General features: G+C 42.4%; 1 protein-coding gene across 6 annotated transcripts in view; it reads right to left on the bottom strand.

Annotated features, from left to right (window-relative positions):
• Positions 1-13,533: 13,533 nt before the first annotated feature.
• Positions 13,534-27,251, bottom strand: part of EBF1 (EBF transcription factor 1) — a 383,569-nt gene continuing 369,851 nt past the window's right edge. For all 6 annotated transcript variants that reach the window (XM_079144601.1, XM_079144602.1, XM_079144603.1 and 3 more), the window contains 2 exons: positions 25,755-25,949; positions 13,534-15,882 (listed from right to left, as the gene is read on the bottom strand). In XM_079144601.1, coding sequence (XP_079000727.1) covers positions 15,851-15,882; positions 25,755-25,949 — 227 coding nt within the window. In that variant the 3' untranslated portion in view covers positions 13,534-15,850. The remainder of the gene's footprint in view (positions 15,883-25,754; positions 25,950-27,251) is intronic.

Raw genomic sequence — 27,251 nt, 5'->3', positions numbered from 1 at the left:
GACAGCCTGATTTCCCACAAGGCCGTTTCCACCTGTGTTTCTGTTGTTTTTAGTGCGTGTCTCCCTTTTTTCTCCCCCGCCACCGCCTCCCCAATGGCTGCTGAAGGCCCTTCTCATCTCCGGTCTCTCTCATCCACTTCCTCCCTCCAGCCCTGAGGACTCCTGGCAGGGCTTTGCAGTCACTCTGCACTTAGAGTCTCTGCTGGGAAAGTCCCAGGGGGTACTGCATTTCTTTCTTTCTTTTTTTCCCTTTTTTTTTTGTTTCAAGGACAAGATTCAAAAGAGTCTGCTACAGACAGGTTGTAGGGTGCACCTTCTGATGTGTCTTCAAATAGGGCCTGAGCAATTTGAATATTTGTGCTCCTGGAAATCAGTCTGTAAAACTGTCCCCCAAAGCCCATTAAATTCTGTAAAATTGCTCAGCTTTGAGGGCTCCATGATGGAGTCCAATTTGGGGCCCCAGCACCTTTCTGCCAAAGCACTCATCCCCAAAGACTTCCACAATGGGAATGCAGAGGGGCTGCCTTGGCCCTAGCTCCTTGCATATCAAAAGGCAGGAGGGCAGGAGGCAGGAAGCTTCAGCATCATCTCACCTTGGATGCCGGGCCTGGCAGGTAATACATTGAGATGTATAAAGCACAGTTCTCGTGTGTGCACATGTGCCTGCCTCTCGGCCGTTTTATAGCTCATCTGCAGGGCAGCACACACAGAGTGAGGCAAGTTTTTAAAGTCAGTGGCAATGCCACACGGGTGTGGAGTGAGAAATAGGTATCAGCCCTTTTTCCAGACTGCACACTTGCTAAATCCATAGGTATAGACTGAGACCATAAAAGACCTCACTACAGCTCTGTTACCTGCACCAAATGTTGACACTGTGGAACTGTGATGTACTTATTGGTTAAAAAGTACCAGTGGGTGGGGCTGGGGAGATGGCTCAGTTGGTAGAGTGCTCACCTTGCAAGCACAGGGCCCTGGGTTCAACCCCCAGCACTGCAAAAAAAAAAAAAAAAGTGCCAGTGATAGAATTTCTCCCAGGAAAAGTGCCTTGGGCCTAACTGCTTAACATGTACACAACATATATAAATGGTCTCGTGCATTTTCTTCTTGCAATCGCTCTTTGTCTGGATCCCGAGATGACTATTAGTTGTGTTTAAAGGTGCCATGTTTCAAATACCCAGAGGAATGTGAAGGGAAAGGCCAGGTCCAAAGGTTGGTCCATTTGGAATCGTACAATGTTATGGAACAATCTGGAAAACTGTAAAGAACCCAATGCCCAGCAAAGGGAATTATGCTCTCTTCAGTGGTTGAACGGTGAATAAAAGTCTAAAGGGTATTCTATGGTTTTTACCCCTTGGAAATCATGTAGTTAACTAAAATGGGCTCACCTGTGGACAGACACTGCTGTTTTTCTCCTCCATCCACAAACTCCTGAGACCTCTCTAGTCAGTCTACTTTCTCCCACGTCGCCAAGAGTTCTTTGCTTACCTGGGAAGTGGGACTCCTGGAGTTTGAAGGTTCAGTTATTTCTTAATTCTCCTTGCTGAGCACTCCATGGCCAAAAACTCTTCTATTTATTTTGGAAGAGAAAACAATGTCATTTCCTTGCTTGCATATGTAACTCTAAGATGCCTGAAACAATTTCACTCAAACTTCCTATCAACTCACCTTTGGGCTGAGACTAAACAAGGAAAGTTTGAGCCCCAGAGGACAATTTTTCAGAGAAGTTGGGAGCAGGCAGAAGCAGAGCCGAGTGATGAAACTCATCTGACAATTGTCATCTGCCCTCCTCACATCTGTGGTCTCATTCTTCCCTGTCTCGGGGGACGCCTCACTTTTCTTTCCTCTCTGTAATGTTAGCAGTCCCCCCCACACACTCCCTTCCCTTCGCTTGCTTGTCCTCTGGGATGAAGGAAAGGCTTTAAACCTGTAAACTGTATAAATTTTCTCCAAAATCAACTTGAAACTCAGTTTAAATTGGATGGAGAGGATTCGCTTATGGAAGCCGGAGCTATGTGCCCACCCAGGGTTAGAGCTGTCTGCATCACCAGCCTGCAGCTGAATGACGGGAGCTGGCCGGCTCAGATGTCTGAAGATGGAAGTTTCTTGTGAAATCTGTTTTCCTCTGAAAAACTCTGAGGATGTGGGATGAGGCTGTCTTTTCATTTCCCACCCAGCGACTCCTAGATCTCAGGTCAGAGTTAGCAACTGAGCCTGCCTGTGGAAATCAGCAGGAGCCATGTGGAGATGGGCATGTTAGAGCTGGCTGTTAGTGCACGCTCTCTGGGGGGCCGGAAATGGCCTTCTCCTCCAGGCTTAGCTTGGTTCCAAGGGTGAGGCAGAAACCGGATCCCTGTCAGTTTGGGGTTTTCCCAATTCCCTTCTCCCCAAGGGTGAGTTTTAGCTCTGGATAACCAACAGCCTTCCTGGATCTCACAGGCATCTTTCTTGAGCCAGATGTGACCTGTGTGGTCTTCAGTGGCAATTTTCACTGGCTACTGCTAAGCTTTCCTTCTTCCCATCTTGTCCCTTCAGCCATGGCAGTTTAGGTATCTGCTTCTGGACAGCTAAGGGCAGGAATGCTGGACTGTGACAGACTCCTCACTGTGGTATGGAAATCCCAGCAAGTCTGTCTAAATGAATTCCCTCACTCGCCATTGGCCCTTCTCCACCTGGGGTCTTGAAGCACCCAAGGTCCTGCCCTAGGAGGCAGAGAACAGAGCCCTTCTCTGGGGTAGAACCATGTTTTGCTCCCCCCTCCTCTCTACCTCTCTCCTTCTGAATCTATAACATCTTTGTACTCTCATGGGGAGCCCAATTCTTACTAAGCCTCATGGCTCCTCACCCCACCATTTTGTTAATGCCTAGAATCTTCCTTGTATGCCTGGGTGCTTTTCTGCACAAAAACCTGAAAGCAAACAAACAACAAACAAACGGACAAATGCCCTCTTTCTTAGCTTTGTGTCCTCTTACAGCCATTTAAAAAATTCCTCACTTGGACCACTGTAGAAAATGCTCATCACAAGAAGAGTTCTGGAAGAAAAAGGAGGCTGCACAGCTATTACTTGACCATTATCCCCGTTTTTGTTGTTAGTTGAAATACCCCAATGTACTTAACCTCTCTGTTGCTTACAGACTGTTTAAATAACTTTTCTATCAAAAGTCAATGAGAACTGTACACAGCTAAGGTTGGTGATTAGTGTTTTCTTACTAAGCAGTTCTCTGTAACCAGCTTTTAGATCACTTGCATGGCCAGGTTATAGTCTGCGAATTAGCGCTGTGATTAAAAACACGAGCTTTGGAATCAGACCCAGTTCTGCACTTACCTAACAGCTCAGTGGCCTTATGCAAATTAAAGAACTTCTCTAAGGCTCCTGGTCCTCAAGTGTGAACTGTTTTAGTGTCGTTAAAAGGTGTAGATGACTAATGTGTGCAAAAACACCTCTCACATAGTAAATATTAATGTTTCCTTTACTTGTTTTATTATTCATACTATATTTCCATGCATTGCCACTAGAACATATTTCCTCTTATGAGAAAAGATCTGTGGAATAACTGCTTAGAAAATGAAGTGAAATGGACCGAGGTGGTAGTTTATAACCAAAATTAAAGGGTGGCAGAGGGAAGAGTACTTGTGGTCATCTCACTGGCTGAGCACGGTAATTAAGAGAAAGAACAGTAAGTAAAATTTTTGTGGTTATTTTTTTCTACAATTTACATTTTTAAAGTTTGAGATTACTCACAAAATGGCAAATTAATATATGTCCAGATGGGTGGATGCTAGGAAAGATCCTGGGTTTGACTACTCACTGATAGCATCTCCTGATCCTTGTAGGGAATTTTATACATTTGTTGCTGAGTGTGTGATTAGGTTGGCTTCAAAACTGAGAAAGTACGTGGGTTTTCTAATAATGAAATATTTAATATTTCCCTTATATTATTGTATAAGAACCATGTGATAAGAAGACATGTGCCTTTCTATTGCAATCCTTGACTTTAGAGATCCCCTTTGTCAATCATTATTTTCCTGACCCAGAAACTAGGGAAACATGGAGGGATTTGGAAACAACCAACTCTTGCCCTGGGATAGGGATGGGTCTAGCTCCAGTTCTGCTCTTGCTGTGGGATGTTCAGCAAGGTACTGGCCCTCCCCAAGTCTGTCTTCTTACTTGGTAAGAGAGGGCATTAGAAAAACATCTCTAAAATTATGTCTTCAGCTCATAAGGGTCTCTGATTCTTTTTTCTAGAGTCAGAGCAAAGATCAAGAAGTTGATCATTAGCTACTAGTTTTTCTGATTGTGAGCCTGATAGTAAATTAGTTTCATGGTTATCTAACTGTGAATTGTGGTTCCTTCATGAAACCCTAATTTAACATATTGGCAAGACCTTTCTTTGGAAGCAGGTAATTTTCAATTCTCTTCTCCTCATCTCCCATTGACCAAATTAAGGTGTTGGTGTGGCTATGTGGACCACAGCCCTTGCTCAGGCTGATAGGTGGACTGGAGTTTGAGGCACAGCATATGTGAGAGCTGGCTTATCATTGGCTGGGCCTCAGAAGCACCACCTCTGTGTGTTTCTGGGGCTCCACTTGCTGTTTCCCTCATTCTGCTGGACACCTTCGGGATACTGTGATCAATGGCATGAGTTTTCTTACTGTTCCTACTGCCCACAAATCAAGCTCTTAATAGCCCAATAAAAGCATGAGATTCAGGATGAAAAAAAGTGATTACATTGCTCAGATGCTAATGGACACATATATCTGAAACAACTGATTAAAGACTGGAGAAAGGAGGTCTCGACACAGCATGTGGGGTGGCTAATTTACAAAGGTGTTGGAGCATTCCAGATAACAGAACATCAGGCACATTTACTTCAAGGAGATGCGTTTAAAACACCCTGCTTTTCCTTACATATTTTCCCATGGATGGGCTGAGGAAAAGCAAGGTTGAGTGATCTCCTGTCAGAGTCCTTCTGCCTGCCAGGTTATAGCCAACAAATGCACCAACCTGGCAGGTCAAATGCCTCCCATATATTTCTAGAATGTGTTGTGCAGTTGATAATAAGTAAATCCTAAGATGTGTGATTACATAATGATAGCCACATTCATTCACCTGTCTATCAAAAGAGCCACATTTGAGTTTGAACTCCCTTCCCCTGGGCCCATGAAGTGAAGATAGAGCGTTAGCTTGTCGTCTTTAAAATTCCTAGCAACTCTGGGCTAAGTGCACTGGGGTGGAATATAGTCCCCTTTGCTTAGTAATCCATTAGCTAATGGGTGTGAGCACGTCAGTTTTCTATTTATTCCTTAAACCATTAAAGCTCACCTGCTGAGCCTGAGACTACACTTGACAAAAAAGAGTGATAGTTGAGATAAAATAAATATCAAGCCTTGCGAAATCTGATGGGTATTGCTTAAAACATAGCTGGGTTTCGTGGAAAGGTAAAGATGAACCAACTGTTACAAGCTGACACGTGGCATCCTGGGCACAAAGAGACAAGCAGAACTCCATGGGGTTCCAGGACAGAGGTGTTGGCCAGTTGAGCAGAGTTGCTTGAGAACTGTCTTGCCAGGGCTGCCCGTGCCTGACAATAATGCCTGCCTGAGTCTCTTGGAAACTGGTCAGTACAATTATTAGTCCAGGTTTCTTCTTACTCTTTAGATAAAAATCAAACTCCTTGGCAACTACATGAGGCTCCGCAGGGTCTGAGTCTTGCCATCTGCCCTCATCTTTTACCTTTCTCCCTTGCTATAGCCTGCTGATCTTTTTCTGCTGCTCTGCACAGAAAAGAACTCATTCTGTCTTTGAAGCTCCTTCTTGCCTACTTCATCCGTTCTGATCTCAGCTCAAATTCCATTTTCTCCATTTCGATCACCCAAATCAGGTCAGGTCTCTAATTGGATCCTTGCTTGGTTTCCTGTCCTCCTATGTAACCTTCAGAACAGTTCAAGGAAGTGCATTGTGTCACGTAAACATCTGATTCATGTTGCCTCTCCTGCAACATGGAAGCCTACCCCAAGGCAAAAACCACCTCTGATTGTCCTCACCATGGCTGTCCTAGAACTTCCCATAGTGTCTTGCGAGAGGTGAATGGACAAAAAATGTGGAAAAAGCATTAAAGACTTTAAGAGAAATAAATCTGACATGTCTTGGTTTCTTTTTCCTTATAGATGAGGTTTATTAGGTAGCACCTACTCTTCATCCCATCAGTTTCCATTATTATCACCAATAATTAGTATTTTTTACTATATAGACAGCTTCATTTGCACTGAAATATCAACAATGGATATATTGGAATCGGCACTGAAGTGAGGAACTATATTCCACCCAAATTCTGCTTAAATGGACCCTTGAACAATTGTTTTCCTTGATTCTTGACTCTTCCTTCTGGGCACCTTTTTCTTTTTCTTCTCCTTCATTTCCAAAAGGGCAAGGAATTCACCTATTTGGCAACTGAGAAATTTTTTCATTCTGCTTCCTACCTGTAGAAATGTGAATAATTCAGACATCATTTTTACATTTCCAATACCCATAATCTCTTCTAGGACAGGATGGCCACTTAGCTGCCAATACAACTGTGTGGGCTTTTTATGTATTTGACTCCAGCAAATTCTCAAAAACTGTGTGGGCTTTTTATGTCTTTGGTTCCAGCAAATTCTATATGCCAAAACCACACTCAATTCTTTTTTAAAATGTCTCTCTCTCTAGACTTAATTCTACTTCTTTATTTGGGCACATTCCATTTCCAAGTATTCTAAAGCTACTCTCTCCCCCAAGTTTAATGGCACCTATCTGCATTTAGCAATGACACAATTATTACTTTTGCTAGACATTCCACCATTGCAAAACAAAGGTCACAGTTTTCCTAACCTCCTGTGGTTGTTCTCTCATCACCCATCCTCAGTTTTAAAGCAATTGTTTTTCAACTTGAACCTACAATCATGCCTACTTTAGTTTCTCTTTTGGTCTCAAAAGCTGTCGCATGTAACACACACTCCACAGCACCGTGGCTTACAGCAATGTTAAGGTGCTAGGTCTGAGGAATAACTGAGACTGACGGGGTGGCTAGGTGACTGCTTAGGATGACAGTTCACAGAGGTTAGTTCCAGGATGTCTGCAGGCTTGGGCCTGCTCCACGTGTGTCCATTTCCAGACCTGGATTGAACTTTTAACAACTTTCTGGGTGACACTCTTCACATGGAAGAGCCCTAGAGTATAAAAACCAAGACAAACTTTACAGTCACATCTAAGACCTCCTCTATCTGTATCATATCAACGAATGTGCCATGGGCAATCACAAATCACATGGCCAAGCCCAACATTAGTGAGACGAGGAGATATACAATGGCCTGGTCCCCCTTGCAGGGTTCTTCCCAGCATGTAATCACATGCATTCTTATTAATTTGCTTTTTGACTGGATTATTGGCCATGTCCAGCATCTCTTACATCCAATGCCTAGGATTATGACTGGCACATTCCAGCACTTAAATATTTGAATGAGGGAGTAAATGATAACTTACTTTAAGAAATGCTTCATTCTGAGTGCTAATGATGGATCCTAGATGCCTGTAAGTTTGTTAATCATATCAAAATATCACTCAATTCCATTTCGCCTAAACCTGTTACATTTATATTTTTCAACCATGAAGAGGCTTAGTAGGCTCACACATCAAGAAGCATTTAGAGGAATTACTTCTTTATTCTTCTGCTTGTACCCCTGTCTTCCTGGTCTACACTCTGGATCCTCTTCCCATGCTCAACAGGAGTGCTGAGCCCCTGCCCTGCAGATTTATTGCATGGAGTTTGCTTCTCTCAGCATGCGACATATTCAGAATGATTCTCCTTCTTTTCTGTCTGAGTTCCCTAGTACCTCCTCTGGTGCTGGGTAACATAGTAATCTAATAAGATAAATAAGTGATTTGGGGAAATTGGGGGAGATCTATTGTTTGCCTTTACTTATGACAAGCATCAGCCACAAATCACCTTTTGGTTCCCTGTGGGAACTGTTGGCAAGTTTCCTCTTATTCATTCTTAGGGATGGTTCATTGGATCCCGCAGATGGCAGATAGTGGACTTTAACAAAGAAGGAAAAACTGGTAAAAATTTTATTATTTTAAATCAAGGCTGTCCATCATAACACTGAATTTTATGTCAAAAAAAACAAGGGAGAACCTAATCTCCACCAGTTTGCAAGCAGTTAAATATGTTAGGATGCACACATACCCAAAATGGAATAACAATTTCTAATATTGTCAAAAAGCCTAATACCTGTTGGACTAATATGAATAACTTCCTTTGTGGCCCATTTAGATCATCATAAATACCTTTTAAGATAAATACTCTCAGTGTTACTTTAAAAAATGTAGACAAGAAATGGAGTTTTCAAGAATTTGAGTGATTTCCTTTTGAAGCCACTTAAAGTATTTGCTGATTATTGGCTTTGTGCATTTTATAGATATACTACTATGTCCATACGTATTAAATAAATATGCTTCCAATTCCAACAGGGACCCACTGTAAAAGTTGGTGAGCAATTTGTTCTCAGCTGGGATAGTGGTCCCCATATTGGGTGCAATGCCTAAATGGCTGAAAGAAGTTCCTAGGGCTTTTTCACTCTCAGGTTCTCCTTGCTAACTTGGCCCACCTCCTTTAGATTTTTCCCTGAAATGTTACCTACCAATTCAGTTCATGTTGATGTGCACACTTATGGCTCCCTATTCTTGTCCTTCAAAAGTACAACAGGTCAAATGTATTAAAAGGGAATATTTATAAGCTCGCTCTTCCCAGTTTGCCGAAGGGAATCACAATTGATCTTCACGGTATCTCCCATTTTCCCTGTTTTGCTAAAGAGGAAAGATGTTCTTGCTGGAAGAGCCTTAAAAAATAAAGCAATGAGAAAGATGGGAGACCATAGAAAGAAAAAAAAGATACATGAAAACTCAGAATAGAGGAGGGGCTTTTTGTGAGATGAATTGAGAAAATTAATGTCTAAATAAGGCAAGGCATGAGGGAAAAGATAATAAAGATAATTTTAATAGGTATTGCTGTGCACTTTAGATTCTTTTGATGGCCCTTGGAGGATACAAAGATAGAATCTGATTGTTCTTTAATTGATTTTGTCTATTGAGCAGGCTTGGCTGTATGCAGATCTAGAGCCACATGCTCACTTAGATATATTAGGGTTACAGTAGATCTGTCATGGCGTGTAGTTATGTCTGCATGATCTTTTGATTCATGTCTCTCTCCTCCTTAGGTAGTCATGAAAGAAGGACACAGGTCCATCAGAGACACATTGACATCCCAGCCCTTCGTGTAGTGCCTGACACATTTAAAGTGATCCTCAGTGAGACCATTTCCAGTACACAGACTATTAGAGAAGGCCATGACTGTTGCCTGATTTTCATTCATTTTTCCTTGCTTTCCTGGGTCAATCTAGCCAAATCTGTGTCACTGAATAAATGTCCTCCAAAAGATCTCCTCCCTTTTTATTGACATTTTATCAACATCTTTGTAGAGAACTCTATTCTCTTTATAAAATAATTCCTGACCCAAGGTATTTCCTGCAGAAGTCTGGTGATCAGGCTGCAGTTAATTCCAGAGCCCAGAACTTTCCTTCTTAATATAGAATGTGAAAATTCTACAATCAGTGGGAAAAATGTATGCTAAGTAGATAAAAATCAGGTCCCACTGTAGCATAACTCTCCAGAGAGAAGTGATAAAACTGCTTGATGCTTCAGTTAAAAAAAAAAAAAAATAAGTAACAAAATATTTCCAGTTCTGGAAACTAAATTTCATTGCTAATGTAAATATAAAGCCTCTGGAGAAGAGGATGGTACTTGGGAGAGGGAAGGAAAGCAAAGGGAAGTACAGGGGGGAGTGATTTCATCCTGGCTCTCCAGCAGGGCGACAGCTCAGGAAAGTCAACCCTTTCTTAAGCAGCAGTTGTCTCTATCAAAAAGTCTGGGCATGTGCCAGTAGAACCTGGGGTATGCCAATGGAACCTCGCCTAGCATGTGTGAGGCCTTGGGTCCCCTCCCCAAACAAAGCAAAACGTTACCCTTTCTTCTCCCAGTCCCCACATCCCATCGTTCACCAAATCCTGATGTCTCTTTTCCCTCCATAACCTTAGTCCTCTGTTTTCCTCTTGCTCATTCTCTTGGTCCAGATTACCCATTTTGCTCCTGGATCATTGCAGCCATCTTCTAATTGTCCCCAATTCCCATAAGTCCCTTTCCAAGTCATTTGCGTAGCTACTAAAGGGACACCTCTAAAATACAAATTTAGATACCTCGTTTATTACATTCAATACTTCCCACTATTCATCAGGCTCCCAAACACCTGCTGTGTTAGGGATAGTGAGAAAATGTGAATGAAGAAGAGACAACTCTCTCAAGACTGGCTGTGGAGAGACCAGAAGGACAGTGGGCAGATTGAAACCAAAGTGACCAATGGGATCATATTTGTAGGTTGACCAGGATATAATGCTGAGGAATGAGAAATTGATGATGCAACGGATGAAAGAAAGGGAGATTATAATTTCATTACCAAAATTCTGGAGAACGTGAATGATTGGGAGCGTGGTATGTGGGAAAGTGTTCCCTTCTCTGAAATTCTCCTTGAAATGAACTCTTTCAAGAAGGGCTTTCTGCAAGGCAAAGGGAGATTTTTTTTTTTTTAATTAATGTGGTTACTGAAGAGAATAGGGGACTTTGTCACCAGTACTTGATTCCATATTCCCATATTCTTATTGCTCTTCGTTTTAGTAATATTTTCTGTGGAGTTGGCTCCCACGGTATTGACCATGACCTCCTATTACCTACTTTCCCTTATGTGTCTGGGAAACTCCTATTCATCCTGCAGAGCACCACTGGGGTTTCCCCTTGTTTTCAGAATGCTGATCTTCGGGACAGAACGTGCTGTGTGAACAACGCTTTCAGTAATTTGTCTTTTGGCCAGAAGTCCAAACTGACCCTCCAGGGGAATGTTCCTATAGCACCATTTTGGAATTAGTACCAACATTTTAGAGTCTCATCACGTGCACCCACGTGCTCCAGTCACACTGACTTTGTGTTCTTAAATGTACCTTGTCCACCCTGAGACTCCCTGAAGACTCCTTGGGCCTGCCTTTGTTCCCCCTGCCTAAAGTGTCCTATCCATACTTCACATCTCTCCTTCATTGTCACTTCTTCTGGAAACCTTTCCCAACCCTTCAGATTAAATTAGATTTCACTGATATACTTTTAGAGCATTCTCGACTTTTTCTTCATTACCTTTGTTCATTGGTTATAAGTGCATGTGCAGTTGCTTAGTATTTGTTTGCTCTACTGAAGTATAAGCTCCAAGGGAATGGAGACAATGCCACTGTCCTTCCTAGTGGATCCACCATGTCCTGTCTGATGCCAGAGGCCTGTAAAACCTAGAGGTTCACATGAATGAATGAGCAAATGAATGAATGGACACTGTCAAGAGGCAGGTCTTATGAAAAGCAGAGGCCAGTGTGTCAGAAGCCAGGGCTCCTGTTTTATTCTGAGGAGCTTTGTAGCACATCTGCCTCACCCTGTCTAACCATTCTGGACTAGTATGATTTGAACATAGTCTTCTCAAAGACTGAGGATCCTGACAACTGTTTCTTTTTATTCAATTTTTATCTTCTGCATCTAACACAGAATTCCAAAAATGTGTATTGACTGGCTAACCTGACCAGCATGAGTTCCCTTTTTGGGAAAAAGATGTCAGCTTCTTTACTTATTAACGTAAACATCGCATTCTTTCATTCCCTCAAATTATGCCGCCTCCCGGAGCAAAAGTGTCTCAGTGATGCCCACTGCAGATGACCGTGTTGGTGAGCGGGTGACATCCTATTAGCTCTGGCCATCAACTTTCTGTTGGTCTATGGCCTATTTGCTGAATTTTCAAAGCATTGTACAAGCATCATTAACCTTATCATGTCCAATAATTGCAAAAGAAGGAAAAGCATATAATGTGCAATTGCAAAGACAATTATGATGGGACTTAAAGAGAAACAATTTTACCTAAGTGCATACCTATCAAGTATTCGTGGAATGTTTGACTCCAGATAAGTGTTTTTATCCTAGAGGAAAAGTATCTTATTCACATGAGATTTAAAAATCACAGAAGGTCCCGAGTTCACACATGCCTCATCAATGGGCAAGGGCACATAATTAATCGACCAGAAGGCTCACTGGGATTAATTAGCAGTCTTCTGTGAAGAGCGTGGTTCAGACACGCAGCACAGAGGGTAGAGTTCTAGAATGACCAGTTCCTGGATTCACAGTGTGGTCAGTGCAGGGAGATCACTGCCTGTCTGATGAAATTGTGGGGGCTCTGGGCGCTTCCGTTGGCCAGCGTGGGCTCGTGCACATCCAGCCATTGCCGGCAGAGGGCAGCAATATGCTGTGCGTGTTCAATTTGCATCCCTGATTAGCAAACCCCCAAGGACCTAGGAAGAAAGTGGGCATCCCAAGTCTCCTGATTCTTATTCCCTGGGTCCACCTTGGTCTGAGTAATGGCAAACACACACCTTTTACATTCCAGTAGACTGCCGCTCATCGGAAATGGAAAAATGAATACACAACTAGGAGCTGCCATCACAGACAGGAAGTAACTTTAATTAAATATTGTGAAAGTTGAAAAGTTTTTACAGCTTGAATTTTTGCAAAAAAAAAAAAAAATTATAACAATCTCTACAGTAGTTAGGTTCTCTAACAATTGAACTGTACAGTGTGTGTCTATTCAAAAAGTTTTGATAAGAAGGTGAAAGGTTAGTAGATTTAGAGATGACTTCACTAAGCTGCATCCTAGGACAATGTCAGGCCAGGGCTTGTTATGCAATCCAGTCATCCAGAAGCTCCATTCTTCCCCCAACACTGAAATCTCAATTTAATTCTCTATTTCATTTTCTTCTTAAAGCCATATTCTGTATTTTAGGGGGACATATTTTAAAGGAACTCGTAAAACTTTTGTGTAGAAGAAAGAAGGTCAGAGGGCCAGAATGTCTTTTCATCTAATCAGTATAAATAGGAGCAACAAAACACAAATTATACACATTTTAAAGGCTCTTTGGAGTTTCAAGAAAAGTTCTAACCATGACACATGGCTAACAGATTGGTGGCATCTTTTGTCAGGGTCTGAGCCGGACATCTCACCGGCTGACCGTTTGTTCCTTTGCAATTAAGGGACTCACCAGACAAAATATGGCTTTAAACTGTATACATCTTCAGGCCAGCGCTTACCACACGAATTCAGACAACCTTTCTGAGTACCGAGAAGCAATGCTAAACCTTGCTTACATTTTCCAGTTTTTTTTTTTATTATTATTAGTCATCATTATTATTATTTCTCACCATGAAAAATCAGCTTTCCTCCCTCCCTCCCCTCCCACGACTCCCCTCCCCCGCCCGCCCCAACCCATAAAAATCGCACTCTGACAGTCTAGTGAAAACCATTGCAAAATCCATATGGGGCATGCACAGTTGCAGCATTGTTGTAAATGATTTCTTGCTCTACTAGAAAAAGTTACATTGTCTTAAGGTAACAAAACAGTTCTTTTGTGCTTTTCAATTTCTTTGTTTTTTTTTTTTTTCTTTTTTTCTTTTTCTTTTTTCTTAGAATGTTAGTGATGACTGACACTTCTGGTGCACAGTTACAATGTACAAGTGAAATGAATATGATTTGCATTGTTAAGGCATCCAATCTGCTGGTTTATATTTACGTGAAAGACAGAGGAAATATACAAGCCGACTTAAGAAAGAAAGTATGTTCACTGATTTCTATGAAGTTTCTCCCTCAAATTTAATGCACAAAATGTGTCACTCCATAGGGAGAGATTCCATGCATATTAATAGAGTAAAACAGCATTAGTTTTTTTTTTTGTAAGCTTCCAAAGCAAAGGATACATTTTTTTTAAATCTACAGAACTAAATACTACAAGAATAATATGCTACTATTTTTTGCCATATATTGGAAAAAACTTCTTAACTTACAAATAATACAAAAATAGACAATGGCTTTGGGGTGGAAATAAAAAAAACTGAAGCATAGTTTAAAACAATACTAAAAATAACTATAAATGAAATGTTTAAAAATCACATTGAAACGGCTAATACAATGGTAGGTGATCAAACGAATATGCACTTTCACATAGCAAACATACACAATAAAATAAACTGGGGGTGGGAGGAAGAGGAAGAAGGGCAAAGCAATGTACAAATCCCAAAGATAAATACATTATTTATATGGATATTTTACAAAATCCCCATTAAAACAAAAAGCCTTTTAATTAACTTTGTAAGTATGTGCAAGCTAAAGGTAGTGAGCATTTTTTATCTTTGCAAAATATGCAGTAAAATCTTTTTGTGAGATTGAAAAACCATCTTAAGACATTAAAATGTATAAATAGAACAACAACTTTGGCAAAAAAAATCACAAAAAAAAATCTACAGTATTTATAACTACATACAAAAAAAAAAAAAAAAAAAAAAAAAAAAAAACCACAACAGCAAAGAAAGAAATATCAGGCAAATGCATCCTCAGAAATTTGCTGCATCTTTGCTATTCATTCTTATTTTTAAGAACACTTCCCAGATAATGAGAGCAAAAATTCTCGTAGAACAGAAAATAATATTTTGGAGGTCTCAACCTTCTTTTCCTTTTCCCCAGTTTCCTTTCACTCTTAATTCCAAAGCATGTAACCTGTTATTTTAATCTGCTATGTTACAAATGATCAGGGTCAACTGAGAGAGGCCCATCCTGAATGGGAACATGGAAATGCCTGACAGGTTGGTTGCTTTTTGTTGTTCGGAGTTTTGACGGAAAATCGGCAATTAGGATTTTAGGATGAGTAAACTTTAAACTTGTGAATGGTGGGGTGTGTGAGTGAGATTTTGGCTTGCTAACTGGAGGGCATAAATGGAATTCTGTGCCTGGACCCTGTTCCATGAAGTCTCAAAGGAGATTCTCACACAGCGTGTGTGCCACCAAGCTCTCGCGAGGCCATTGGCTTCAGAAGTTGATATAAGTAAAAGAGAGATGGATATCAGGTTTAAATATGCAATTTTAACAATCTGTCTAGAGGCACTGGAGTTTTTGAGTAAAAGGGGAACATGTGATCGCTTTCGTCACTTTTTAACTTTCCAGGCTGTGTTTATTTACAGTTACTTAAGACAACAATACAAAAGAGATAAATAAGCTTGCACTGCTAAGGGGTGGCATGTTAGGTTAGATATTGAAAATGCACTGTCTGAGCTAACTACCATTTGATATGCTTTAAGGCGCAAAAGCCGACCCTTAGTTTTCTAAAAAATCTAACTGGCATTCCTATTCTGTCCCATACAAGCTGCTTTTTTTTTTTTTTTTTTTTTTTTTTTTTTTTTTTTTTTTCCTTCTTTTTTCTTTTTTTCAACTTTTTTGTAAATATCACCACTTCATTCTCCCTTTACACAGCTTTAAAAACATCATAAATTAAAACATGGAGTCTTATTTATAGTGTCCCTCGTGTACAGCTTTATGGTTTATAAAAGACAAATGATTGCAGAGTTAAGCTTTAAAAAAAAGAAGAGAGAGAGAAAGAAAAGTGGATTTGCTTTTATCGATACAGAATAAATATATCCCCCAAATACTTGGGAGGTATAACTGTAACCAACACCCTGCACTTACAGACCCTTCCAATTTCAGTACTTGCAAGGTCGGTGATTTTGTTTGTTTAAAAATCTGCAGTTATTGTGATTCCTCTTAAAAAGGCCTGAGTTAAAAGTTCCACTCTGGGACTTGTATCAGATTACTCTCGTAGCAGAATCCAACCTCTTCATTAATAAAATTCTTCAAGGCAATTCTTTCACATGGGAGGAACAATCATGCCAGATATCGCTACGGAAAGAGAAGACAGAAGTCAATGGTTTTCCTTCCAAATATCTCGCTGAGAAGAAAAAAAAAAATACATGAATAAAAGAAAGAAAAGAAAACAGACACCCACTCGTAACTAGGTTGACTGAATATTAACCACAGATGTGCTCTCCTCTGCTTGGGAATGAATTTTTTATAAAATATACATGTACTTTATTAAAAATTATATCAGCATTTATATGTGTCCTTAACAGAACAGAATATCCTAAACATTTTTCCAAATCTGATTTCAATTTTCAGACATAACTAGAGAGTTGCATAGTTTGAATACCACAGGGGAGCTTGCAACCTCGAGCTTTGCAAAATAGGGCGAATTTTCAATTTGTCACTCTTCTTTCCCTCCCCCTTCACATGCAAACTATCAAGAACTGGCCCATGACAACTGCCAGTGATTTCTGCAGAAAACCCTGGGCTCTTTCTGTGTTCTCTAGGAGCACAAAAACTGAGCAACTGAGCGGCCATCTGACTGAAGTCCCTGGAGTCCTGGGCTGGGAAGAAGGAAATGCCAACCATGGTAGTAGGCACTGCTCGCCAGGAGTATCCGATTGAGAGAAAGTGTGGAGTGAAGACAAGTCTGCATAAAACTGAAGGATGTCTTCTCTATCACTGCTTAGCTCAGATTTCCTAGAATGGTCTGACCATGGTCCCTTGAAAATTGTAGCCTAGGAAAACCAGAGTGAGATCTTCAGAAGAGGGAAAGCTGTTTGAGGGAACCAAAATTCTCTCCAAGAGTTTGGAGTTAGGAGTCCATACATAGGGGTGGCATTCAGAGAGCACAGAGTCAGTTAGGCCAGGGTTCCAACTCTGGCTTTTGTGCTTCTGCACATTTCCCTGAGGTAGTTACTCATTCATCTCCTTGAACCTCAGCCTCCTTAGGCCATGCAGTTATTCGTGGTCCTCAGGGTTATGAGAGATTCCATAAAATAACATATGTAAAAAGCTTAGCCTGGGTCCAGATCCTAGGAAGAACCCATAATTTTTAAACTACCACTTCTGATGCTTAACCTGCTGGGTGACCTTGTGTGCACTGCTTAACTTCTCTGGGCTGTCTTTCCTCTTACATCATCATCCTATAAGGCACACTTCTCCTGATTAGTATGAGGAATTAAGGGGGTAGTTGTAAGAAAATTAAGAGTGTGGTACTTTGAAATATTGAGAGAGGCCTACATAAGAAGCAAGAGGCAGCGATCTTTAGCTCCCAGCAGTGGCTTCGTGTCCCTGTTAGGCCCTGACAGGAAGAAAGTCATCGCTTTTGTTTTTTATTGGCAAGACTAAATTTAAATGAATGTTCTTGTCAGGGTTGACGGTGTCTAGAAAGTGGCCCTCTTCATTTATCAAGCATCACGTCTGGAAGTAAGAGCCTTTCTTTTCTTTTCTTTTCTTTTCTTTTTTTTTTTATTTTAAGTGAATCCCCACTACCACAAATCATGCAGTGGACTCTGGGAGGCCAGGCAGGACTCTGAGCCCTGAGGCCCCCATCCTTCCTGACTCCCCTCCCCCACCCCCTGACATTTTAGATTCAATTAAAAGAAAAACCAAAAAGTATTTTGCCAAACACTTTTTCCGTTAATTTTTAAACCCATCTGTATTCACAAGGAAATTCAATCCACATGTTTCTGATTCATTTACACGTAAATCATCCAAATGTTGTTTTGCAAGAGCCCTTCTGCAGTCCAAAAGCTCCTGGAGTCCTTTTCCTAAGCCCTCATAAGCCTTTTTTTCTTAGAAACAGGAAGTTGTCTTTTGCCAAAGGCAGACCAACTTAAACCCCCAAAGATTTTGGATCAGTCCGAAATGCTGTTGCCCTAAGAGTCAAGTGAGCCCTAGATTTCACTGAAATGGGGAGCTCAGTATTTCAAACCAAGCCTTCACTTGAGAATTCAAGATGCTGTCAGCTGCAAAGGCAAGGAGGGGTGAGGGTCCCTGCCTCCCTAAGGGTACTTTCATCCAGGATCCCAGAGGGTCCCAGCACCCTTACTTAGGACGGTCAAGGAACTAAGCCTCCTTTGGCTTCTCCTGACAGGTCCTCTGTGTTCCCCACATTGGAGGGCAGCCCGCTACTGCATGGCAACTTTTGTCAAAGCAAAGTTAGAAAGTAACAGACTCCCTGCTAGTGTGGTCCATGGACCTGGCTAACATGTATCAGGAGGACCCTTAAAATGTCCCATTTGGTGAATTAGCATCAGCATATCAGAGAAAACACTGGGCCTTTGGTTTTTGGATTTGGCTTATTTCACTTAGCATGTTATTCTCCAACTCCACCCATTTACCAGCAAATGCCATAATTTCATTCTTCTTTAAAACTGAGTAGTATTCCATGGTACATATATATACATCATATTTTCCTTATTCATTATGTTTTCTCTGATATGCAGATACTAATTCACCATAAAGGTTGGGGCCTAGGGAAGAACAGAGTTACTTCATATTAGGTAGAGGGGAGTGAAGAGAGGGAGAGGGAGGGGTGGGGGAGGAAGGATAGTAGAATGAAACAGCATTGTTACCTCATGTACATATATGATTTCATGACCAATGTGACCTTACAATATGTACAATCAGAAAAATAAATTATATTCCATTTATATATTATCTATCAAAATGTATAAATGCATCCTACTGTCAAGTACAACTTATTAGAACGAAAAAAAAATGTTAAAGAATCCTATTTGGAAAACTACACTAAGATTCCATCTCACCCCAATTAGAATGGTGATTTTCAAGAATACAAGCAACAACAGGTGTTGGCGAGGATGTGGGGAGAAAGGTACACTCATACATTGCTGGTGGGGCTGCAAATTAGTGCAACCACTCTGGAAAGCAGTGTGGAGATTCCTTAGAAAACTTGGAATGGACCCACCATTTGACCCAGCTATCCCACTCCTCAGCCTATACCCAAAGGACTTAAAATCAGCATACTACAGAGATACAGCCACATCAATGTTCATAGTTGCTCGATTCACAATAGCCAGACTATGGAACCAACCTAGATGCCCTTCGATTGATGAATGGATAAAGAAACTGTGGTATATATATACAATGGAATATTACTCAGCTATAAAGAATAATAAAATTATGGCATTTGCAGGTAAATGGATGAAATTGGAGAACATCATGCTAAGTGAGATAAGCCAATCTCAAAAATCCAAAGGACAAATGTTCTCACTGATAAGTGGACGATGACACATAATGGGAGGTGGGAGGGGTGCAAGAATGGAAGAAGGAGGGACTGTATAGTGGGAAAAGAGGGGTCGGAGGGGTGGGGGGTGAAGAAAAAAAATAACAGAATGATTCAAACATCATTACCCTATGTAAATGTATGATTACGCAAATGGTATGCTGTTACTCCATGTACAAACAGAAACAACATGTATCCCATTTGTTTACAATAAAAATAAATTAAAATAAATTTTAAAAAATCCTATTTGGATGGCCACAGTTAAAAAAAAATCTAAGCAGTGTTTGGGTACCTGAATAATATCTTAATTAGATGAAGCCTCCATTTAGAAGCACATTAAAAGTTCTAAAGCACATTTAACTAAGGCGCTAGCCTGTAGCCGACAGTACTTTTTAGTCTGGACTACAGGGGTTGCACACTTCAGTACCTCATGATCTGGGCACATGAGCAAGCAAAGTTCCTTAAGTAGGGACAGAGGGAACCTGCCTTTGGTAGAGTGGGTAACAACTTGGTTCCCCCCCAAATGTTGCTCTGCTGGAACAAAGGCGAGCTTCTGCTTCTTTTATGTTAAGAGAAGCTGAAGATGTGGATTAAAAAAAAAGATTAAATAGCCCAGCTTATACATGTTAGCAAATAACTGACATTAATAAGAATAAACAAAGAGATCTGAGGGGCTCTCGGGGGCAGATCTGGCCTGCCCCCATTGCCTTGCCTTTTCTTGTTTAGCTCATATTCTGGACTCAGAATCTAATAAAAGCTATGGAACCTCTTTGCAAAGGTAGGCATGTACCTACACCTAGAATTTTTATATAACATCAGGGGGCTACAGCATCCTAAATCTCCAAACAGAAACCTTACTGATAAGTAAATTCCAGGAAAAGATCTCTTTTTGGGTCTCTGAACTGAGGTACCTCTAAAGAGAGCTTTTCATTAAGAAACCTGACTGCATGATTGTGTGAAGTCCTTGGGTTTAAAAACTGTTTTCCTTATATCTGTGCTGCAATCTGAAAATTAATTATGTGGGTGAGAGGGATGGGTGTCTGAGACTTGGAATGTTCCAGAAATGCCACTGGTATGCAGACTTGCCCAAGTGGGGCCCAAGAAGATTCCCACGAGGACACCACACTCTCAGCACCGGGTGCCAAGACATCACAAGACCACGGTGGCACTGCCATTTCCCCCAACAGCTGGGCGATTGCATTCTCTGACAGAAACCAAGAAAAAAAACGATTGGTTTGAAAAGCAATACAATTTTCATTACATAGACAAAAATGGACAGTTTTACAGAGCTGGAAGAGTTTGGGGTGAAAGGGTAGAATACAGCCCCCCCCCCCAAATGCCATATGTGTAAGAATTATGAGCTTAATAAGCATGGGGCAGTGCAGGGGTAGGAGCAGGTCTTGAACAAACTGAATATGTGCATAAAAAGAATTACACAGGATGTGGTAGCAGACAGGGTCCAGGGTCTAGAGGAGCCAGCCAGCCTGAGCTTCAAGAAATTCGGAAAGAAAAAAAAAAGTAAGTATATGGGGACCATTTCTATGAGATCATCCTGGCCTTTTTGTTCTAAGTTTTATCACAGCGTTCTCTTCAGGACATGATTAGGATTTAGAATCACAACATTCGTGGAGATTCCAATGGCATGTGACAGCTTTCTTGGGGCTACCTCTATCTTGATTAATGAATTCCTCTATTTCTGACTTGCATAGGACCCATGCTTTGAGGGGCATAAGCTTTAGGAGAGGAGAGGACATTTCCACAGATGAAGGCAAAGTATAGCTGGGGACTCAATTTGGTGGCCTGTACAAACAGACATACTTAGGGAGGTCTGGGGTCAGGAATTATCTGTGACTTCATCCTGATAAGAATGGAAGGAGGCTCCTCTGCATTTTTTCTATTAATTCAAAATAGAGCTACATTTTTTCAACGTTTTGTCATACGATATTAATTGGTCTTAACACATGGAAGTCTTCTGTAGGCAACGAAGTTTAACAAACTAAGTGGAATACGAATGGCTGTCTATTTTTCCAGGTTCTGCATCTGCAGACTCAACCAAACACAGATCAAAAAAATCTGGAGAACATTATGTTAAGTGAAACAAGCCAGGCACAGAAAGACAAATACAGCATGTTCTCACTTAGAAGTGGAAGCTAAAAAGTTGATTTCATAGGAGTAGAGAACAGAATGGTAGTTACCAGACCCTGGGAAGCATAGGGGGATGGAGGGATGGGAAAGGATGGTTGACAGGTACTGGTCCAGGTGGATAGAAGGAATAGCTTCTCATATTCCATAGCACAGCCCGGTAACTGGCTGAGCTCAATTAATTGAACATTTCCACTAGTTAGTACAGAGGGTTTGGAATATTCCTAACAAAGAAATAATAAATATCTGACATGACAGCTATGCCAATTACCCTGAACTGATCATTACACATATATTCAAATGTCACATTGTACCTTGTAAACATGTAAACTTACTGTGTCAATTAAAAATAAATTTTAAATTAAAATATTACATCTGTACTAAACATGTGAAGACTTTTTCTTACTAAATATTCTTGAAACAATACACCATAACAACTATTTACACATCATTTACATTGCACTCGGCATCATGAGTCATCTAGAGATGACTTAAAGAATGGTGAAGGATGTCCTGAGGTTGTATGCAAATTATATGCCATTTTATATAAGGGACTTCAGCATCCATGGATTTTGGTATCCAGAGGGGTCCTGAGATTAATTCCCAGTGGATACCCAGGGATGACTGCTGTTATTTTTGTTCAGCTGCAAGATGTCTCAGCACTGTGGCTCACCAATACTGTGTGACTTGGTAAGCATCATTTGCTGCTTGTTTGACCACAACAATTTTAATTTTTTAACACAACATCATACAAGGTTCCAGAAGTGCTGAGACAAGAGTTGCTTTGTCCTAAAAAACTTTCTCAGATGTATGATCAGTTTTCAAAGGTTTTATCTACCTGAGATAAACAATGGCAATTAGGATCCTAATAGAACCTGTGAAGAACAGCATACACAAAGAGAAGCAAAACTGGGCTGGGGATATAGCTCAGTTGGTAGAGTGCTTGCCTCACATGCACAAAGCCCTGGGTTCAATCCCCAGCATCACAAAAAAAAAAAAAAAAAAAAAAAAAAAAAAAGGAGCAGAACTCATAGAACTCATGGCTTCTGAGTACAGACCTCCCTTCAGCCTCTCCCCTGCCTCATGGATCCTGTCTCCGGTTGCTGAGCTACTCACTGGTTCCTGCACATTAACCAGGACTTGTCTGCCTCTGCTCCATGGCTCAGGTTATCCTTAGCCCTTCTGCTTAAACTGACCCTCTCCACCAGCTCCATGTGCTGGAATCCTACTTGCCCCTCATCTGAGATATAGTTGAAGGGCAACTCTGGCTTCTCCCTAATCCTTCCCTCTGTACTTTTTTCAGTGTCGTGTCCCCTCTCATACAGGGAGAGTTTTCAACGTTAGGATTCTGTGATCCATATGGAGCTAACCAGCTTGAACCTTGTTTGGCAAAGCGGCAGAGGCTGGAAGCAGTGGCGTGGATGTCTGAACCCCATCTTCCCTATCTGCTGGTTGAATAAGTCTGGACAAGCCATCTTAGCACCCAGTCTCGATTTTCATGTCTGGAAAGTTGGGGGAGTAAACATCAAAGGACAGTTGGGAGGACCACAGACGCCAGGTTGGGGGCAAGCCCTCCCATGTGAGGCCTCGTCAGTACCATGGCGATTGCAGTGCCTGTCTGTGAGGGATGGAGATGCCTGTCGTCACTGGAGAAGGCTTAGTCAGGGCTGCTGGTGAAGAGGTCTTTAAGGAATAGGCTTAAAAAAAAAAATAGAATGATGTACAATTAACGGAGTGGTAGTTGGAGGTAAATAGGCCTTTAAAATACTTAAACAGTCTAAATGTGTCACCTCTAATCTTGTTTACATGGTCAATTTGCTTAACCAACTCTTCCTTCATCACTTGGCCTGTCTTAATGATCACAGTTTTGAACTGGTTGGGTCCAAATAAAGTAGGTGCTATGGAACACCGCAAAGGACTAGGGAGGAAGCACTCCCCAGAGGCTTACCCAGTGCTGCAACCCACGAGGCCCCTGCTTAACGTAGAAGTGAAGTTTCGGAGGTTAAAGATGATGCCATTGCAGAAGTCCCATCAGCATGTCTGCTTTCTCCAAGGGAAACTCCAAGGCCCAAGCAAGAGCCCCCTAAGGCTGGGTCCCCCTTGTCCTGCTGGAGATTGCATGCCAGAGGTGGAGGTGTGATTCCCAGGGTGGGCCCTTCCTGGTGAGTGCGGGGTCGAGGGGAGCAGGCAGGAAGAACAGTCAGGAGTAATGTGGTCTTGGTTCGCTTCACTTGCATTTCTATATTCCTGTTCCACTACTGCCTCCCCTTGAGACTCGGGATGTTTGGGGTGCAGGACAGTATTGGAGAAATAAAAAAGCAATTTTTCTCTTGATCATGCTCAATTAAAGCATGGGGTAGAGAAGAGCCTGGAAAGAATCACCTGACATGGAATGGAAGGGCAGCGTCATCCATCCACGAGAGCACTGTGTGTGTCGCGGGGCAGACCCCGAGCCCTCCAAGCCCCAAGACCACATGCCAGACGTGGTAACAGGGGTGGGGACTTGGCCGCTAACATGGCTCGCTGAAGGGCTCCCACTGAAGCCACTGCAGGCTGGTGATGTGGCAGCAGATGTGCCCCAGCGGGGGTCTTTTCTTCCCGTCATTCCTCCGCTGTGGAAGGCAAACCCCATTCTTTACTACTCCTCATGTCAAATCTCTGTTCAGCCAGTCACTCGGGAATGGCCAATTCCTGCCTCCTATAGGTATCATCATTCTTTAAGCCTATTATAAGTTATGGTGGCTTCAGCTTTCTGACCCTAGTGTGCCAGCCGGAGATGCAGTGAGAGTGATAAAGTGATGTTTTTAATAAAAAAGAGTCACACTAGCAGGAAGGGGTGGCTCTCCTCTGTGAAAGTGGGCACCTCCTATCATGAATAACTGCCTGAGATGTAGTTCCCCGGGGAAGCTTCTTTTCCTTTCTCTAAGAGGTGGCGTGGCCACTGTGTGGAGTAGTGAGTGGCATCTGTGTGCTATGCTGGGTACTCTCTTTGGCTGAGCAAATTTGACAGCAGATTTCTGGGAAATGTTTTGAAAAGCCCCCTGGAGACAGGGTTGCAAAGTAATTAGGTTCTCAGGACCTAGAGTCACATGCTCCAGGTTCAATTTTGGCTCCATGTTTTACTGCGTGACCTTGAGCAAACTGTGCCTCAATCTTCCCCTCTATACAATGGGAACAGTCCTGACCTCAGAAGGTCTTTGGGAGAATGGATGTATGCCTGCATCAATAGAGAGCATGCATGTGTATAAGTATGCATGCAGGATATATAACGAATAGGCCTGAGAAATGCTTAATGTGTCACTGTCCTCTTCACTCCTCCCTGGCCTCCAAAGCTGGTCTCCATGATCAACATGCCAGACACCAACATGAGGCACTGTGGGGAGCCAAGCAGGGCAGGTGTTACTACCACAGGCCCTACTGGGGTTTACATTCTTCCCCATCATTTGCTGACTGTCTGTGGGCAAGTATTTACCCCTCCTTCATCATATGCACCATGGTGATCCCAATAACCCTCATGCTCTTGAGGATTAAATCACAGCCAGCTCCCTGCTTCATACTGCCCCCAACACACTCTTCTGTGCTCAGTTAACGGCGGCTGATTATTTTATTGATTTTATTTCCCTGCCAGCTGCCTTAGCAATCTGGGATATGTCCTTCTTACCCCCTATGAATAATAAAGCTCTTGGGAGGTGGACAGAGGAGGTGAATTTTTGAGCTTGATTATGAAGCCAGCACATACCCCCCTGACCAGCTGTTAGGTGTCAAGCAATTCACAGCCTGTAAGCTTCAGTTTTCTCATCTGTAAGGTGGTGACAATGAGAACCTTCCACAACTCCTGCTGTAGAGGAACAGACCAGGTCCTGCTGGCCAAAACCATACTCGGTAGATAGAGCGCATAAGAAAAGGTGAGAAACAGTGTACCCATTTTTAAAGGAGTTTTTTTTCCCATCATGAATGAAAGCTCATCTCAAGGCTGATGACTGTTATTTTCCATATTCTGTGGTGGGAAGGAGATTCAACAATTTTAATATGATGCAGAATTCCTGGTGCTAGGTAATAAAGCTCTGGGCTCGTTGCTGTTATCAGTCCCACTCCTGCTTGCTCTGACTCAGGCAACAGGAAGGAAAGACTGAGCGACCTGCTCCTGGAGGAGGCCAGTCCCAAGAGACTCCCTGCAGGAGATAACTTGTTAGTGTCCACAGAAGACTAGTCTGATAATGGCGGCAACAGGAAATGAGGAAGAAGAGAAAAGGGATGGCATTAGTGAATGAAGACCGTCTTCCCAAGCAAATTCTGAGCCTGAGCAGAATTGCTGGAGTTGGCCAGAGGATTTCTTGGGCTGCTTCAGGAAAGCCGGGACCAAGGAGAATGAACCCAAAGGAATAGGTGATGAGGTCAGAGAGAGTCAGGAGGCCCACAGCTGCTCACAGAAGCATCCATGACGCACCCACTTCAGACCCTGGGCCGAGGGGGTGGAGTTACATCCACTCTGGATGGGCCAGCGGGGCCTGGGACTTACCTTGCAGGCTGTTCCCATTGGTGCTGGTGCAGGTGGGAGGCGGGGAGGTCTGGGGTCTGACAACTGGGGCGAAAGCACTCTTCTGTTTCACGGCTGAGACCATGTTGGCTGGTGAGAAGGAGAAGATGCCCGAGGAGCTGCTGCAGTTGGAGGGGAGGCTTGTGGAGGAGGCCATGGTGGGGCTGGATGGCACGACTGAGGGGGCAATAGGAAGGAAAAGTCAGTGCCTCTGGTGGCATCCTGAGGTGAGGCAGCTCAGACCCAATCTACGCCCAGGCCAACCTCAGGCACGAGCCGGAGTTCTCAGGACCCTGTGTCTTCATCATTTGGTACTTAGATAGAAGCTGCTTATATTGTTGCTGATCTTCTGTGTGCTTATTGCGGGCCTACTATGTGTCCTACAGTGTGGTAGGCACTGGAGTCAAAGGTTGCAGCTTTCTGCAGAGGGAACGGTCCTTTCTAATCAGCCCAATTTGGATTGGCAGTACCCAATCCAAACATGCTGAGTGTGTTAGAGAGCACGCACAGAACCACCAACCTCAGAGTTTTGTAGGCCAGGAGATGAAAGAGCAATACCCTCTCCTCTGGGATAGGGCAGCAGAAAACAGTGACAGACAGCAGCCTGGCCAACTCTGAAGGCAGGAAGGGAAATCAGAGGGCACCCCAGAAGAGGTGTCAAGGGAAGGATTCCAGGTAGGGCCTAAACTAAGGTGTTAGCAAAGGGGCTGGGGAATGGAAGGGACTGGGCGAGGCCAGCTGTAAGGAAGGGGTCACCGTGATGGAAGGGGATGTGTGAGGAAGAAGGGTGGGTTGAAGGCAAAGCCAAGATTCCAACGTAAGGCACTGGCAGCTAGTGATGACTGTCCGGTCTCTCTCCAAGGGGCTGGGTTCCTCAAGGATATTACGCTACCTTAACATTCCACAAAATAGATCTGTATAGCTAGGAAGCCAGGTTGCTTAACAGACTACTGTATGCAACATTCGTGGAAAACACAGAACTATAAGCCCAAGTCCAAATTCTTTCTACCATTCTCCTGTGGAGCTGTACATAAATGTTTGTGAATGAGGCAGTAGGCTAGAAGTCTTATGTAAATATTCATGGTCTGGTAGTAGTGGGGTGCAGATAATCAATGGAGGGAGAGCTCTGGCAATTCAGAGAGAGAAAACCTAGCTGCCCGGGGACATGAAAGAGTTAGGCAGATGGACATTCTTTATTAACCATGGTCCTATTGCTTGCAGGGCCTTCCCTCCATCATGCATGGTTAATTCATCTCTCAGTTACTTCAGGAGTCAAGAGATTTTGCACACATTATGCCAAGGCTAATGTCTTCATACCCTCACTTTCTATTTCCTCCATTTCCTGCAGAAAATTATGAATCCTGACCAGTGATTTCCAGGCATTTAATTCAAATTCTAGGCACTTCCATCTACCTTATTATGTTTCCTATTATTTAATAAACATCACATATTGCTTTGTCATGCACAAGAATCTTCACA

This window comes from Sciurus vulgaris, assembly GCF_902686455.1.
Source record: "Sciurus vulgaris genome assembly, chromosome: 6".
NCBI classification, from domain to species: domain Eukaryota; kingdom Metazoa; phylum Chordata; class Mammalia; order Rodentia; family Sciuridae; genus Sciurus; species Sciurus vulgaris.
Note: the sequence above shows the minus strand (reverse complement) of the source record. Positions and strands in the feature narration are given on the sequence as shown.